Source organism: Girardinichthys multiradiatus, chromosome 10, assembly GCF_021462225.1.
Source record: "Girardinichthys multiradiatus isolate DD_20200921_A chromosome 10, DD_fGirMul_XY1, whole genome shotgun sequence".
NCBI classification, from domain to species: Eukaryota; Metazoa; Chordata; class Actinopteri; order Cyprinodontiformes; family Goodeidae; genus Girardinichthys; species Girardinichthys multiradiatus.
Genome location: NC_061803.1, coordinates 26,542,342 through 26,559,703, shown reverse-complemented (window position 1 = coordinate 26,559,703; position 17,362 = coordinate 26,542,342). Strand labels below are relative to the sequence as shown.

Sequence of the window (17,362 nt, the reverse complement as noted above, 5' to 3'; positions counted from 1 at the left end):
TAAAAAAGCTTCCAAATTATAACAGAACAGTTTTTGTGATTAACAGTTTAGGGGGTAGGAGTATTTCCCTTTCCAATTGTCCCTAGTATCTCTGGAAAGTTGCTGCAGCCAAAACAGAGGCTGATGAGCACCCTGGCTCCTGGTGAGCCTACCTGGTGAGGGGAACTTTGGAGCATCTCTAAAGCCTCCATACTCTTCCTCATAGGAATGGGCCAACTGCTGGAAGCATCGATTAGCAACATCTGGGGCCAAGGGAGGGCTTTCTCCTGGGTTTGCAGTAATAGTTGTCCCTTTCTTTAGAGCATCGATGATCCTCTGCCCACTGGACTCTAACGTTGCTCGGTTGTATTGCCACTGAGAGAAAGTCACTTTTTAGAGCGTCTAAATGCATTTATATGTACAGTGCCTGAACTTTTCCACAATATTTAATGTTATAATCGCAAACTTTGATGTATTTTACTGGGATTTACAAATCGCTGACGTGATGATAACCGAATCAAATGATACAAGGTTCTCCTTGAACAGGTTTTCCTACAGGATTTTTGTGTATTTAGCTCCATATATATTCTCATCAACTTTGATCAGCTTCCTTCTCCCTGCTGAAGAAAAGCACCTCCACAACATAATGCTGTCATTACCATGTTTCCTGCCACACAAATTGCTTTGCATGTGGGAAACCTTTTTCAGTTTTGGTCTTATCTGACCAGAGCCACATGTTTGCTGTGTCCCTTACATGGCTTGTAGAAACTTGGTGTTACTTACTGTGTTCCTTGGTCTACATGATGCTGTTTGATCACTAATTTTCTCTGCCAAACCTCTGAGGCGTTCACAGAACAGCTGGATTATACTGAGACTAAATTACCAATTACTAAACGTGCAATTTCGTAATTTATGAGGTGATTTCTGAAAGCAGTTGAAACCACCCCACAAAATACACCAAAGTTTGTGGTTGTAACATGAACAAATATGGAAAGGATCATTCTTCAACCTGTCTGAAGGGCTAACAGAGTTTAACTTGGACATATTTTCAGTTTACGTATTGAGTCTTTGAGAAAAGTGGTGCCACCTGTTCAATGATTCTCATCAGAACTGTCTTGAAGCCGGGTCTTCTTCCTTGGTCCCTTGGGGGAAAGTATGTGCCTCCGATAAAAGGTTGAAGGTTGGGAGTTAACCACACACTCATTGGCCATCCTCCACCTCCACTTGTTGCCTGACATAAAAACATAAGAATTTGTGAAATTTTTAGAAACAGCATTTGTGGAGAAAACCTTAATGTCAGTAGAGATGTACACAAACCTGTACAAAGGTCATGTAGACCTTGTCAACATCAGGTCTCTCTTCTCTGTCTAGTTTGATGCAAACAAAGTTGTCACTAAGGATTTTTCCAATTTCTTTATCCTCGAAACACTCCCTCTCCATAACGTGACACCAGTGGCATGTTGAATAGCCCACTGGTGATCAGAGACAAACAATAATAAAGAATTGTTTCTACAGGAAACACAATTATAGAAAATGTAAAGCACAGTGAATAGCGAAAAATGTAAAGTAGTCATTTTTGTCTGAAAATTGATTCTATAGGCAGCATTTTGGCACTTAATCTAAATCTTTTAACAAACGGTGTTGAGGTTGTACATTATCTTAACCTTGCAACGCCACGGCCTGTTCACATCTTGTTAGAGATCATAAAGGACTTTTTGACAGCACTCATTGGATTGACCAATCCTCCTGATAATGGGAGTCCAAAGAACTTAATGAAGATTTAAGGAGAGTTGGAGGTTTTCCACAGTTGGGAAAGTCTTTTGGAGCTCTTTCTAACAACAGCCAATTCCAAGATCATCAGGTCAAACTGGGTGCTGATCAAAAAAAACAAGAAAATCTCCAAAATTGACGACGTCACGCTTGAATAAAATTTGCAGCTGCCCACATGGGAAAGCCAGATGCCTTCTGGCTTTCATCTTTGTATTTACATTCTCTTGTAATAATCTGTCAATGTGTATTATAACAACATTCACCAAAATCTCAATTAAAGTTTTTCTTTATGATATACTGTGAAGGATAACTTCTGACATTTATTTCTTTTGGGGTCATTAATGTTGAACTGATTGCAACACAACAAAACCCAATAATTTCTGTTAAAGTAATAATAAAGTTAAACTAGGCTTCTTACCTGATAAGAAGATAGGCTTGTCTTCCCTCTTTGCCTTTTCAAAAGCTTCCTGTCCCCATGGATACCTGCACACACGAACAAATGATATACTTTTCAATATACCAGTTTAATAAAAATGGATAAATGTCAGGTTTAAAGGGACTCACCAGTCGACAGGGTTGTGAGCATGCTGTAACAGATACGGCGATCGCTCTTGGGCCAACCTGTTTGTATGCTTGTGATGATTGGACGATGGATGGTCACCCCCTGATGCCATGCTGATGAACACAGACAGACTGTATAGACAGCAAAACGTGTTTGCAAAAATACAGCCTCTACCGCCAACAATCAGCAGTTTCATTTTTATCTCAATATAAACATTTACCTTTTTGTTACTTTGACAAGTAAGCACAAAATGTAAAATGGACAGCATGAAACTTCATAGTTTACTAGAGTCATAACTATGCACTTACCTCTGAAGTTATTTTGTGCAGAAAAAATAAAAACATGTCAGGTGTAGTTACTCATTATTTCATTCCTATTACGCAGCTATCCGGGGTTATGTAGTAATATCTTGGAAGTTGGAGCTGACACATGCAATTTGAGTGATTTCTAGTTGCAAGTCCAAAAAAGGAACATGCTAACAGACACATGCTGTGCAGCATAGGGTGTGCCACTGATTTAATGAGAAGAAAACTGCCATTGTATATGCATTGCAGCCATAATGGAAATTGAACTCAACTTTCCAAGAGAGAATTCCGACTTTAGGTGTTGTTCCTGTTGTATTTCTAACTGGGAAGTCCGAAAATACGACATCAGAGTACAAATAGAATGCATAATTATTAAAGACTTGCCCGGGAGCGACTTGATACAGCTGAAGAGGCTCAGCCTCTCGTTGATCTGTCTGTCACAACTATACCAGCTATATGTGGAAGATTAATTGCACAAACGATGGGAACAAGCTCCTCTTCTCAAAGCCATTTGATTTTGAATTGTTCTTCAGTTATTAGTTAATAGTTAGTTACTATGAATTATTTTAGGATAATAGCTACAAACAGCTTAAACAGCTTTTACTTGAACAAGCCACTCTCCTTAGGATGCAAAAGAGTTCACAACCCTACCACCACAATGACATACATAGGAGGCTACAGTGCAACAGAAATGGAAGGAGTGCCCAGACCACAGTCCACAGTCACTCAATCAGATTCAAGTGTGTACTTCAACTAGACTACTGTCAAAATCTTAAATGTTCGTTTACGCCTTTCTGGTATGCTTTTAATCATTGTATAACATTAGTGTGTCTGAGTTTAAAATAGAAAACTGATGACTGGATCGTTTCTTTTAGGATTTTCTGCTAGGATGCACAATGCATGCTTTCATCAATTAAGGCAAGTCGTCCAGTATCTGAAACGGTAAAGAAGTCCCACACTACTCCACTTCTCCCACCATGTTTCTGCAGGTTGATTACCCTCAAGGATCAATAAACGACCAAACTAGGAAAAGCATTAGTGGTAACAATAAGTCCACAGTCGTTTGGAAACTGGAGGAACCGACTCTATTAGGTGAACTGAGCCAAATGTTTAGGATCTCAGAAGGAGAACCCTATTTCCCTTCGCTTTTTCGTGCGGTACCAGGTATCAAACTGCCTGTATCGAATTCCATTTAATTGTTGTACAATTAAGTATTCGCCATCATTAAAGCATGATCGTACACCTTATGATAGATTTTAAATTTCCCCTAAACTCGGCTACAATATTTAATTCACAAAATCTTTAATCATTTTTTTTTTTTCATGTGAGCCGCACCGGTATCGCTATTCTCAGAGTTAGCGGATATACGTAAGGATGTTCTAATTGAAACCAGTCACAAAAGCTAATGCGTGGTATTGGAAATAAGTGTTGTTTTGTTGCATTTCTACCTGGGCCGAATTTAAGGAGATGATATTCTAGCTTCAACTAATCGTCTTTGTTCAGCATTGCACTCTTCTTGATTTAAGTCAGGGTTTGGGTAATTTTAAATACGTGTTTTTTATATGGAGTTTTGCGTAGCTTGTTGAAAGCGGCGTCAACTGTCATAACTCCAAAGGAAACACAATTATATTGACGTACTTTTAAATATTCTGTTAAAGGTTAGTTAGTAAGTTAGGCCAAGCTAGCTGTATTACCTGAGGTAGCGGGCCGGCTGTGGTTGGAGGAACCGCTGTGACTTAACGCTCAGTGGGTTGGGAATGTCTTCGAAACCTCTTGTGGGACCACCTGAGCTCCGCAGTGGACAGTCAGCTCCCAAAAAGGCCGCAGCCAGAGAGCGTATAGTCCCCGCTGTAGTGTTTCTAAACACCGACCAACGCCATGCTTGTCTCAACATCCTAATCCACTAAGTGCATTACTTAAGCGCGCTAATGTTAGCTGTTTTGTTTACACACAGCAGCCCAAACTTCCTGACATGGGATAGACTGACTTACTGTATTACCGCCATTCGACACAAGATGGCGCTCGACGCCAAATAAAATGACTGCAATGAAAGTTCCTGCGCAGAAGCCCGGAATTTGATTTCAGCATTTTCCAAACAGAAAAAAAAAAAAAGAAGAGAATTGAAAAAGATTTCTATGTCCATTGTCTAGTTGCTGTTTTATCCCCCCCTCCTTTGTGAATTTCCTTTCTTAGGTTGTCTGCTCCCTCCTGTCATCCCATCTTTCTTTCCTTGTGTCTGTCCTGACTTTTTCCTTATGTCCACCCTGCTTTTCTTTCTTTCCTCCTTGTGTCTTACCTACTTTTTGTCTTTTTTGCATCCTACTTCCATTCCCATCCTGTGTCCATTCTTTATTTTTTCTCCCTTCTGTAATTTCTTTCTTATATCCTTTTTTCCTCTCTTTACTCCCTTTCTGCCTCCTTCCTATTTCCTTCTGTTGTTCCTTTCTTATGTCCTACCTCCATGCCTTTTTTGTGCCGTTTCTTTTGTTTTCTTTCATCCCTTGTCCATCCTTCTTTGTTTCTTGGCTTTGCTTTCCTTTGTTCTGCCTTTCCTTCCTTTCCTTCTCATTCTTTTTTTTTTTTTTCATTTACTCAATTTTGGAAATTAGAGTCTGGATATTTGTGCAGTTTAACTGAAAAATGAAAACCTTGTGAGTTCTACATTTTTGTCCAAAGCAGATTTACTCAAAATATTTACTTTGTTGTTTTGTCACTCACTCACTCAATCAAAAAAAAAAAAAAAAAATATATATATATATATATATATATATAAACTCACCGGCCACTTATTAGGTACACCTCTCCGACTGCTCTTCAACGTAGATTTCTAATCAGCCAATCATATGGCAGCAAGTCAATGCATTTAGGCATGTAGACATGGTCAAGACGATCTGGTGCAGTTCAAACCGAGCATCAGAATGGGGAAGAAAGGTGATTTAAGTGACTTTGAACGTGGCATGGTTGTTGGTGCCAGACGGGCTGGTCTGAGTATTTCAGAAACTGCTGATCTACTGGAATTTTCACACACTACGATCTCTAGGGTTTACAGAGAATGGTCCGAAAAAGAGAAAATATCCAGTGAGTGGCAGTTCTGTGGGCACAGATGCCTTGTTGATGCCAGAGGTCAGAGGAGAATGGTCAGACTGGTTCGAGCTGATAGAAAGGCAACAGTAACTCAAATAACCACTTATTACAACCAAGGCATGCAGAAGAGCATCTCTGAACTCACAACACGACGAACCTTGAGGCGGATGGGCTACAGCAGCAGAAGACCTCCCCGGGTGCCACTCCTGTCAGCTAAGAACAGGAAACTGAGGCTACAATTCGCACATGCTCACCAAAATTGGACAAAAGAAGATTGGAAAAGGGTTGCCTGGTCTGATGAGTCTCGATTTCTGCTGCCACATTCGGATGGTAGGGTCAGAATTTGGCATCAACAACATGAAAGCATGGATCCATCCTGCCTTGTATCAACAGTTCAGGCTGGTGGTGGTGGTGTAATGGTGTGGGGGATATTTTCTTGGCACATTTTGGGCCCCTTAGTACCAACTGAGCATCGTGTCAATGCCACAGCCTACCTGAGTATTGTTGCTGACCATGTCCATCCCTTTATGAACACAGTGTACCCATCTTCTGATGGTTACTTCCAGCAGGATAACGTGCCATGTCATAAAGCACGAATCATCTCAGACTGGTTTCTTGAACATGACAATGAGTTCACTGAACTCAAATGGCCTCCACAGTCACCAGATCTCAATCCAATAGAGCACCTTTGGGATGCGCTGGAATGGGAGATTCACATCATGGATGTGCAGCTGACAAATCTGCAGCATCTGTGTGATGCTATCATATCAATATGGACCAAACTCTCTGAGGAATGTTTCCAGTACCTTGTTGAATCTATGCCACAATGGATTAAGGCAGTTCTGAAGGCAAAAGGGGGTCCAACCCAGTACTAGCAAGGTTTACCTAAGAAAGTGGCTGGTGAGTGTACATATATATACATATATATATATATATATATATATATATATATATATATATATATAAACAAGAAATGAATTCTGTTTATGTACAAAAAATATTAACATAGGTCTCTAACAAAAACATAAAAGAGACAGACACGTTTTCAACGTCCTTTCACGCCTTTCAAGTTGAGCTTCACAACTGTTGCAACGAAATCACTTCGAGTCACCACGTCTGAGGCGATGATGTTCATTGGCGTCTTGTTGTATTGCTGTTGCACCCATCGTAGCATCTTTGGCAGACCCCTCCGCACAACGTTGGTGAAGTTGTCACAAAAGCGAAGGACGTACTTGAGAATGCTGGAATTATGTGGTAGGGTTGGATTCAAGCCACAGACAAAGAAATCTGGATAATAAGGGTCATATCACAGGTGTATCTTCAGAGGCACAGAATGTAGAGTAAAATCAATACATGGTAAAAATACATGAATTTTTTGGTGTGAGGGTTGCAGCGATAGCAGCAGAAACACAAGTTCTGGTCAATGAAAGAGAACTGAAAAACCCTAGAATCAACTTAGCCAATAAATGATTCTAGAAACAAGGAATACTCACAATGGGGAGACTTCTCTTTTTCCAAATCCTGACTGAGTTTGGCAATAATTTTTGCACGGTCCATACTGTTGCCATAGTAATATTTAATTTTTCTCCATATCAGAGGCTGATGAAATGCCAAATGGTCATATGAAACTATTATGTTTTTGCCTTGATTCCAGCAAGTCTTCAATGTGGGAGTGTCCTGTGGTGATGCAGTATTATTGTCAATTAAATGTTCTTAAATTCTAGGGCAGTTATTTTTAAGAGATGTATGACCAAAAGATGAGGTCAAATGATTTTAAGAAAAAAAAAAGCATTACCGTATTCAGGATGAGTTTGGCTCCAAAGAGGTTTGTGATGAACCTAATGAGGTGGCTGTGAAGTTGTGCAGAAATCGTTTGGTCAAATCCCTCAAAGTGGGATAAAGACAAGATAAGGATTTCTTTAAGATGACTTTCTGCCCACACGTTTATTTCCCTGAGTACCGTCTGATTATGGGGAAAAAAAAAAATCATAAATCATCATTCAGTCACACGCAATCAAATGTTCTTCGGTGTATTTAAAACATGGAGCAAACACCCGAGAAGCATGTATTTCCTAGCCAGGATTCAGGCTTTGTTCGGCCTTAACCTGCAGAAATTGAGTGTTTACCTCCACATCTGTCTGAGTGTACAGCCCGTGGTGAAAGTAGAGCCTGGTGGGATCCGTGTCTTTTGGCTTGCGGGCGATCCTAAGGTCAAAGTAGCGAACTCCAGCATTCAGCTGCTCAGTGATGCTCACCTCCTGCGATAAAAAAACAAAATTTCCATCTATCTCACAGACAACATTTGAAGCTGTTGCAGTTAAAACTCTCCATACCTGAGTGGATGCCCATGTGTGCACTATTTTTCGTAGACAATAAATTCTGCTAAATCTTTTCAGTCCGTTAGGCTCGATGATTCGGGAGTTGACATCTAGATCGTAACTCATTGAGTCATGGCTTCCTAGGAATAACACAAAAATAACACATAGGAAAGTATTGCTCTGGTTTTATAGTGCCATACTATCAATTTCCAGGGGATTGCCACTTGTCTTTAAATTTGGTGTACTGAAATGTTTAGGATAATTTAGCTGGAGTTGGCAGGTTGATTAGTCAGTGACTTTCTGGTAACAGTTTTTAGAGGATTTTCTTACTTTTCCATCCGAAACACCCATTCCACAAACTTCAATGGATTTATCGAGATTTTACAGCTGTAGCTTTGGCTGTTTGTTTAGGATTGTTGTCCTTCTGAAAGGTGCACATTTACCCCATTCTCAAGTTTTTTGGAGATTCAAACACAATGGTCCTCAAATCTTTTTACATGTGGACCATGGTCATGAAGTTGAAAGTACTCACAGGCCTCAATTTCTTTTACAAGTCAAAAACACAAAAAATATTTTTTTACTAACCCTAACTCTTGTTTAAAAACTCCTGTATGTAGCCAAGTTTAATGAATGGGTGTGCCCATGTCTGCTTTGGAGGAAAACCCACTGGACATTTGTTGTTCTATTTCCTATTGAAAAGCATTATTAATAAAGGAATATTACTTTTATCAGTACATTTTCCTCTCAAAAAACAAATTAACGTTTGGTAAACAAAATGTGAAAAGTTTAAGGGTTGTGAATGTTGTTGCCAAACGATGGAGACTGTTGAGAAGATTATCTCAGTTTGATTCCACTTTGAAGCACTTGAAACTCCATTATTCTGGGGTAGAGTTAGACATGTAGTCTTTAGATTTAGATTAGAAGTTAGATTTGAAACATGTTAGAACATGATAATTACCAGAACACAAAAGTTGTTTTTATTATGACTTCAAATAGAAGTGTATGGCACAGTGATTGGAGTTTCCTACCTGGTATGGCCAGTTTGTACAGAGGGGTGGTGTGAAGCTTAGCTGGTAATTGCGACATCCAGTCAGAGTAGCTCATGGCTTTTTATCCTTTAGTTTCCAACAACCATCACCTGACTCCTAATCTTCCAAAACAGAGAGATACAAGGCAAGAGTAAAGCTCACCGGCCTGAAGAAGTAAAGTTCATGAACATTAACGAGAATGTTTTTAAGATCCTTCTCACCCTGCAAAAATAATGTATTCCTTTCTTCCTCCTTGAAGCTGTCAAATCTGACAGTGTAGCTATAATTTAGTATGCACGAGTAGCTGGATTGTTCTTGTTACAAGTCTCCAAACCATTGTGGGAGGAGTAAAACAGTTGTTTCTCCTGTTGTTCAGGTTTTCTCATTACACTATAATAAAACTTCCTCATACAATCACTATTTCCTACTGCCAGAACAAACGCAGCAGGTCTTTCAGCTTTCAACTTTACAAACTCTGTTACTGCATCAGTTCAGCCACTGGCCACGTAATATTTTATTCATTCAGGGGGGAAAGTCTAATTCTGTCGTGAAAAATGGTTTTCAATCTTTTGTTACTTCTTGCACTTCAATTTTTCACTAAATCTCCTTGGTTTTGTAGTGAAGTTAAATCTGGATCCAACATTATTAATTCTAAATACAAATAATGTATTTTTTTAAATCAACATCTAAAAATAATTATTTAGAGTCACATTTTAAAAAGCTGGATGAGTTATCAAAGACCTTGACTGTCAGGTGACCAGCTACAGAAACTATTGAAATATTTGTCTGAGACAGACCGGTTGAGCCACGAAGAAGGTTCCGCCCTCTTCATACTGTCTAACCCTGCTTAGTCTGGGCAGTTTTCTTTCTGTTACCACACAGAAAGTGAACACTAGATGCAAATTTTGACTCCTGAAAAAACATACAAATATGTTGAATGACCAAACACTCTTTTTCTAACTTTGCTTTGTATTTTTGGATAGGAGATGACACCCGTTCCTACTTGCTTGTTCTCCTTGTAGATGTGAACAGCAAAAATAAAGTACAATTATGTGGTCCCTTGCAAAAGTAAGTCCTGAAACATCTTCACTTTGTCATGTTACAACCACAAATTTAATGTTGTAGAGTGAACATCTTACAGAGAACCTATGAAGTTTCATTGTCCCTTCCTAATTCTGAGAGGGTTGCTCAAACCAGCACTCCATAATGGGTCTAGATCTTCCTAACCTTACGAGTATTACACTGAACAGGGTTACTGAAGAATCTATTAAGATGGTGTCAGGGAATGAAACACCTAACCTTTTACAGCCTACATCCAGAAGTCACACCCTTTATCCACCAATGGATTTGCCAGACTCATAGCCCCCGTAGTCAGTCAACTCACAAAGTACACATCTGTTAACGGCTGCTCACTTTCCTAATTTTAGCCAAAGTCCGGAATGAAATCTGACTGAAAATATGCATGATGACCGGCAGAGAATTGTGAAGAAGAGACAATCTCATTTTAAAAACTTTTGTACGGTTAGGTGGGCTCATAGTGTCAAGTTACAGACTTAACAGGAAATATTACTAGGTTGGAAATCTTTTAGAAATTAGTTATTTTTTCTCTTTTTTCCAAAGTGCCAACTTACTTTTTTTAAGGCTCCAACACTTAAAATACAGTGGCTGACAAAAGTGTTTACATCCTTATTAAAATTTTGTTTTATATGTAGTAGGTTAGTTGATGGTATAGTCAAATAAATATATGTTATAAGGTAAGAGTTGAATTAAAAGTTTTGAAAATTCCTCCAACTGTGCTCTCTTGTTTGAAATTCATTTAAAGGTTGTAAACAAAAACATAAAGCTGTATAAGTGTCATAATCAAATTAAGGTAGAAGTCCTTTTTCCTAATCAGGACATAAAAACAAACCCCACCTATTGAGAACAGGAAATTAGATGTTTTCCAAGTGGATACTTCACTTTGACTCTGTTATTCATATCATTTTAAAACTGCTGACAGATAACAGGTTGATTTCAAAGCTAGCAGAAAGTCATTCATTTGGTGTAGTTGGTGTAACTTTCAAAGGAAAGGTCCAGTTCTGACTTTGACTGACTTTGCTGTTTCATACTGATCTTAACTGAATGTGACGTACCAGTGCATCTTTTGTGTTATTTGGTACCTTGAAAATACACCAAGAAGCCAAAATGGCTGTTGTCAGGGATATAGGAGCTGGAACCAGTGATGGAATCGACACCAATACTGAACACCTTCCATGACCATTAACCACAACTCCACAAGCATGATGAGATGAGAAGAGATGAGAAGAAGGTAAGTGGGACAAAGAGTGTAATTCATTATTAAAGAACAGATGTTTGTTACCATAAGCGCAACATGAAGGTTCAGTTCCGCGAAGAATGTTGGGATGAGGAGTGGATGGATGGAGAGAAGGGAGGTAACAGCTTTTATCTGACCCAACTGAAGTTGTATAGACACACACACATGAACAAAGCAGGCTATTTGTGGTATTGTGTGAAGTCCATTGAAACAATTCTATACTTGAGATGAAAAAAAGAGTAAAACAATGAAAAACAGATGAAGGCTCTATCTAAAGTCCACGTTATGGCTCATAAAACCTATATGCCTCTATATGTCAGGTAAAGTTTATTTTAAAAATAAACATTTAAAAAGCTATAAAATAGATGAAAAGTCAAAGAGATATTTGACAACCAACCTGTCAATCTCAGACTCAGAGAGTTACTCCCTGGACCTCCATTTTCATCACCAAATAGTAAGTCTCTCCTTCAACCTGTCACTCAACTCCACATTCAACATAACCTCACCTCCAGCTAATACTTACCTTCTCCTTCCACTGTTCGTCCAGATCCTGGTGCAGAACCCTGAAGTTCTCCACTTTGTGTTTCTGATAGGTATTATTTAATCAACTCAGAGGTAAGGAAAGACACAGAGTCAGTTTTACTTGCAAGGGTAGCTGTGCACTACAGACTACGAAGTATTAGCCCCCTCTCTCTTTATTTATACATGCTTGGTCACACACAGTTCAAACATCATTCAGAGTGGGTGTGTGTGTGTGTGTGTGTGTGTGTGTGTGTGGGGTCAGAAAGATTTTAGAGAAAGGAGTGAGGATTGGTGCCAGTCCCTAGATGTTGCTGATAATAGCATAACTCACCCTTCTCTCTTATCTCTTTGTCTATGACATGTGGGGGAAGAAAGCACTTAGAGCAGACACAAGTGATAAACAATATAAAAAGTCATAAAAACCCTAACAGTCCCCCCTGTTTTATCATGAATAAGTCATGAGTAAATACATGTAAAATGAAACACTCTGTGTAAGCACAAACCCACAGGACGGAAAACAGATTATTTTGTGGGAAACACTTACTCCCTCCGCCAGGCGACCACCAATCATGGCAGAGTAAAACAATAATAAAGCAAAGAAACAAAATGTAAGAATAAAAAGTAAAAGAATTAAAACAAGCCTTGTTCATATCATCATTGCACTTTTTCTCACTTCACTTAAACAGCAACTTTTTTCAATTTTCTGCTATAAGGTCATTTTATGAAGTACAATTATGAATACACTCAGGCATGGAAGATATATTCATTTACAACATGTCATCATAATCATCTGCTTTTGGGTTTAGTGTGGTGTCAACATTTACACACAGTATTTAAAGAGTATATGGGTGTTATCACCACTTAAAAGAGTTTGTGCTTTATGACCCTAGACTGTTCTCGGGTTCAGAGGTGAGAAGGTTACCTAGGAACAACATCTGCTCTTCCAAAGGCATCACCCTAACAAATGGCCTTAACCATTAAACTTCTGATAATGGCTTTTACAGCTTCCTCCACTAAAAGATGTTCAGGGGAGTGAGGCAACCCAAAGGTCATACACTTTGGAACACTTAATAAAATAATTTCCATTACAACTCCTTCCTTCTGATACTGAAAGCAAACAGTTTTTTCCTCAAAGAAAACAAATTATTACAACGGCAGAAATGAACACATTTCAAATTTGTGCCATAATGATAGATATCAAGCAATAAACATGAAAGTTAGATAAAAGCATCCAAGATTTCCTCCTCAGAGTCAGTTTCGCTGTCAAAGTGGGAGAAACGAATTTGGCTGACCCTTGCTGTCCAGGCAAAGGAGCGCCTAGTAGCCACCAAATGTTAAGAAATTAAGGAAAATAAGCATCATGGCGCATGTTTGACTGTCTCTCTGTTGCAGACGTCGCCAGTCCATCATCCAGAGAAAGGTTATGTGCAATGTGTAGAGGTCTTCCCTGTATGTTTTCTATGTGTGTCTCACTGTGGTGTGTGTGCAGTGAGGCAAATGACCTTATGATTTTTAACTTTCAAGCAATGCGATGGCCTTAAGTAGATTCTGAAATAACGTTACACTGCCCAAGAGATGGTGCCCTTGTAAGAACAGTGTTCTTCAACCACCTCTTCAATCACTCGCCAGTGATCAGCTTACAGTTCTTTGTCTTGTGGTGGTCTACTGTCCTCAAACCTTTCAAGCCGTGGATGATCCAGTTGGAAGATGACTTGTCCTGGAAACCAGATTAAGCTGGAGGAGCTGGAGCTTTCCTGCAGCTTTCCTGGGTGTCTAGTAGGATCTGATATGGGCCATTCCAGCACCTGGACTTCCTGTGTTTTCTCCTAAATTCTCTGAGCAGAATCCAGTCGCCAAGAATAAAGGACCGGAGGGTGGAAGTGGCTGTTTCTGGTAATGTAGCCGTCACCGTCTGTGAAACTTGAGAAAACACAGTGGACAGGTTTTGACAGTAAAACAACACCCTACCTTCACACAAAGATGTGGAAAAAAATTGATCTTGGAAATATCTCCATATTACTTTATTCTGACATTCCCCCCTTTTGGCGTAGGGTCCAACCCATGCGACAATCCAGCAAAAGGTTTAAACAAGAATGTTCTAGTAACCAAGATCACATTACATAGAACCAAAGAAATGAATTCTGACATAACTACGTGCCCCTATGAATTTAACGAAAACAACATAAATAAAATCCAGATGTTTTTAACTGTAACTCAGTTCCATTAACAACAAAACACAAACTTCAGTCGTTGTACAGTTCAACAATATTTCACTTAGAAATAAGTCACATATCATCCTGATTTATCTTGTATGAAGAAAAGTTTTAGATTAATGGACATCTAATGTAATTCAGATGCATAAACCCTACAAATTCGAATCTAATAAATAATTCCAACCAAGCATAAAATCATAACTCTGATTCTTTATCAGAAATATATTCCTTACTTTTGGCATATCTTGAACTGTCAGTTAGCTTAATGGCACGAGGGAAAACTTTCAATCTAATAAATCATCAAAGATTATATATGCAAAACATATTCTTCAAACTAGTTTAAACTATTTCATTAACCTTTTTATAGTAAAACACATAAATCTAAAAGTCATCCTACATCCAAAAAAAAACATGTTATTAAGGCAACAATCACTACAAGCATTTTGATTCTATTGTCTCTTAAACAGTGTTAAAACTCAGGAAGGGAGGTGCTGAGCGTTACCATGACAACAAAGGCATGAACCAACCTGGTAGGTGGGCGGAGTCAGGCAGAACTAACCTCTGATTGGCAGCCTATGGGCAGGACCCACAGTTTCTTCATCCCATCCCATATTATTGAACCTTAAACTGCAAAGCTATTAACATGCACCTACACCAGAAACAAGCTGCTTCTTAACTCTCCTGAAAACTCAAAGTTTTAATCAATCTGGGATTTAGAAACATTATTCTAAACATGGATTATTGTTTCATGCAACATATAAACAAACATTCATTCCAACAAACAAAGACAAAACATCAAAGACAAACAAATGGCCAAATTTGAAGCTTCAAGAATTAAAAGAAATTTTTAACAATCTCTTTTCAGAATATGTTTTCTCAACCATATCTTTTAATGCTATAATTGATCAATTTTGTTATGACAATCTTCGGGATCCTTTTTAAGATGAGTGCACAAAGTATTTAGAAGCACAGCAACAGTTTTCTCTTAAATGAATCCACAGTTACTGATGCTGAAACATTTTGCTAATTCTTTGACTGTAACTCTGTAATAATAATAACTACAATCCTGAGAGTTATTGTTATAATTCTCTTTTTGTTTGGCTCAATTTGATCGCAGCTGCATTGCAGAATTTCAAGTTAAATGCAAAGAAGTATTTTAATTCAATTCAATTCAAATTCAAAGATACTTTATTGATCCCCGAGGGGAAATTAGAAAAGTCGGCGTTGACATTTTTATGGTATATCCAAACTAAACAAAACTGCAGTGTTTGACTTAATCAGAAATTAAGATAAGAAGCTTGTCTCCAAACTGGACTTTTTCCCACATAGTGTTTCAAAAAAGAACAAACATAATTTTCTTTAATTTGGGCTATTTAAATTTTGAGAGTTGGGGAAAACTTATTACTAGAACCCCTCTTTTACAATCCAAATGCTGATAAATGTTCCAATATTTTATCTCTTAGTAATCTGAAATTACCTTGTGTACCTTTCTACTCCTATGTATTCCTTTAATCTTTAAACCCTAAGAAATCAAACAGGGAGACTTGAGTGTGAGCCGACCATCCTCTTACTGTTAAGAGGGCCTTTATTTCTTTTCTTTTCCTAAAATGAAGGATTTTACTTGTCTTGATTCTGTTATAAAAATCCTAACCTTGGTTCCAAAACTAAACTCTTCAACCCCAATCTGTGTTCCCCAGAGTAGACATTTTGAGTATTATTGCATTTCAAAGCCACCAAATGACTGGAACTCATCATTGGCTTAGATCTGTTTTAATAGGTAATCGGTCTACCTTTAATTAAATATTATAATTTTATGGACCCAAAATCTATGGCTTACGGGCTTCAGGAGTCCAGGAACCACAAGTTGAGTACTACTGCATTGAACAATGGTGTTAACTTTCTGCAGAGATTGAAGGATTGGCTAAATATATTATTTCTGCTTGGACAATAATCAGATTTAAAATTATTAGTTCACAGCTCCTAATTTACCTCAGATCATATTTGCTCCTATTCCAGTTCATAAGAAGCTTCAGACAAACATTATGCTAAAAAGCCAAAAACAAAACAAAAACCAGATCTGTTTTAAAATAAAGAAAAAGCATGCTTAAAAAACTTGGTACTGTGGTGGAAAATAACTCCACGGTTCTGAAGGCCTTTTCATGCAGAGTCTTTTAGGAAACATGAGATTTGTTTAATTTTTGTGTGGTACCACTGTCCAATCAGATTCTTTCTAAATAATCCCATTTTTCATTCTCATTTAAAAGGTTTGTTTTACCAAGGAAAATGTTTTTAACAAAACCAATTTCTCTCAAAGTTTTAAAAGTTTTTAGCTGGTTATATCTTAGAAAACAACAAGTGTTTTAATATTCCTATGCAACACAGAACTGATCAGGTTTCTCTTTCCTTCCCCAAAGGGAGAAAAAAGGAAACTGCAGAACCAAGCCTTTCATAGTTTTTTGTCAGGTCCTGATATAAGGTACAGTGTAAATCAACACGCTGCATGAATCAGAAGAGGGAAGAAAAAACCTAATATAACCTCTTCCCAGCAGCTGCTGTGAAAAACAATGAATTTGTACTTTCCATAAGTGTCAGTTAGCACTTGCAGACAAAAACTGCACCAAACTGTAAGTACTGTGTCAGAAACTGTATGAAGACCATCTGCAGTAGAACTAAGCCTGTTTTAATGAGTTCTCTACCCATTAGATTTATGGGATACAAACTCTGACAACAGAAAATAATATCTGAAGGAGAAACCCATCAGGTTTTACGCATGCGCTGGGTTTTAAAAATGCTCCTTCATGAGATCTGTCCTGAGAATAACATAGAAACACTTGGTTACTGCTGAGTTTTGGAGATGTTGTAACTTCCTCTGCTTTTTAATAACTTTTAATAACTATAATAATTGACCCTGAATATTCCACGACAAAAGATAACTTGTTTCTCTAAAAGAATTAACTGGAAAGTATCAAATGAGTTAAGTTATCACCCTTTTAAAGATACTTTTCTAACCCTAAAATAATATTTTAACCCGCTATATCTGTCTACGTCAAGCAAGCGTCACATGAGCAGCAGTTAATAAGCGTTCTTCGTTGCAGAAAATAGGAAAAGATTTATGCAAATGTGTGTGTTTGTACGTTACCCCCATCAGTTTCTAAATCGCTCCAGAGTCAGACTGTCACACACACAGTCCTCTATCAGTCCAAAAAACAACCAGGCCCTTCCCCGGTCTGTTGGTGAGACATTGAATCATTCTTTGTCCACTTTAAC

At 38.2% G+C, this 17,362-nt stretch overlaps 2 protein-coding genes across 9 annotated transcripts in view; both read right to left on the bottom strand.

Moving 5' to 3' along the window:
- spata20 (spermatogenesis associated 20) overlaps positions 1-5,563 on the bottom strand; it is a 70,473-nt gene extending 64,910 nt beyond the window's left edge. For 5 of the 7 annotated variants that reach the window (XM_047377300.1, XM_047377303.1, XM_047377302.1 and 2 more), the window contains exons 1-6: positions 4,311-5,563; positions 2,314-2,442; positions 2,168-2,232; positions 1,297-1,451; positions 1,067-1,210; positions 153-354 (exon numbers count right to left, since the gene is read on the bottom strand). In XM_047377300.1, the coding sequence (XP_047233256.1) occupies positions 153-354; positions 1,067-1,210; positions 1,297-1,451; positions 2,168-2,232; positions 2,314-2,442; positions 4,311-4,510 (895 nt within the window). In that variant the 5' untranslated portion in view covers positions 4,511-5,563. The remainder of the gene's footprint in view (positions 1-152; positions 355-1,066; positions 1,211-1,296; positions 1,452-2,167; positions 2,233-2,313; positions 2,443-4,310) is intronic. The other 2 variants (XM_047377304.1, XM_047377301.1) reach the window with 2 other exon arrangements.
- Positions 5,564-6,626: 1,063 nt separating this feature from the next.
- Positions 6,627-9,365, bottom strand: LOC124875600 (PI-PLC X domain-containing protein 1-like). 2 transcript variants are annotated; one of them, XM_047377845.1, is made up of 7 exons: positions 9,268-9,363; positions 9,047-9,163; positions 8,034-8,158; positions 7,827-7,958; positions 7,496-7,663; positions 7,194-7,377; positions 6,627-6,987 (listed from the first exon to the last, which is right to left on the bottom strand). In XM_047377845.1, the coding sequence occupies exons 2-7, from the start codon at positions 9,120-9,122 to the stop codon at positions 6,746-6,748; spliced, it is 927 nt and encodes a 308-aa protein (XP_047233801.1). In that variant the 5' UTR covers positions 9,123-9,163; positions 9,268-9,363; the 3' UTR covers positions 6,627-6,745. The 2 variants fall into 2 exon arrangements, with proteins under 2 accessions (XP_047233801.1, XP_047233802.1); XM_047377846.1 differs by having other exon boundaries at positions 6,681-6,941; positions 9,268-9,365.
- Between the last annotated feature and the right edge of the window lie 7,997 nt (positions 9,366-17,362).

Bases quoted from the DNA above. Each gene is read 5' to 3' on its own strand.
- LOC124875600 (XM_047377845.1), bottom strand. From the start codon at position 9,122: ATGAGCTACTCTGACTGGATGTCGCAATTACCAGCTAAGCTTCACACC. The intron at 8,159-9,046 runs GTAGGAAACTCC...TGTTATTCCTAG, and splicing joins GTACAAACTGGCCATACCAG to GAAGCCATGACTCAATGAGT. The intron at 6,988-7,193 runs GTGAGTATTCCT...CTTATTATCCAG, and splicing joins AAAAGAGAAGTCTCCCCATT to ATTTCTTTGTCTGTGGCTTG.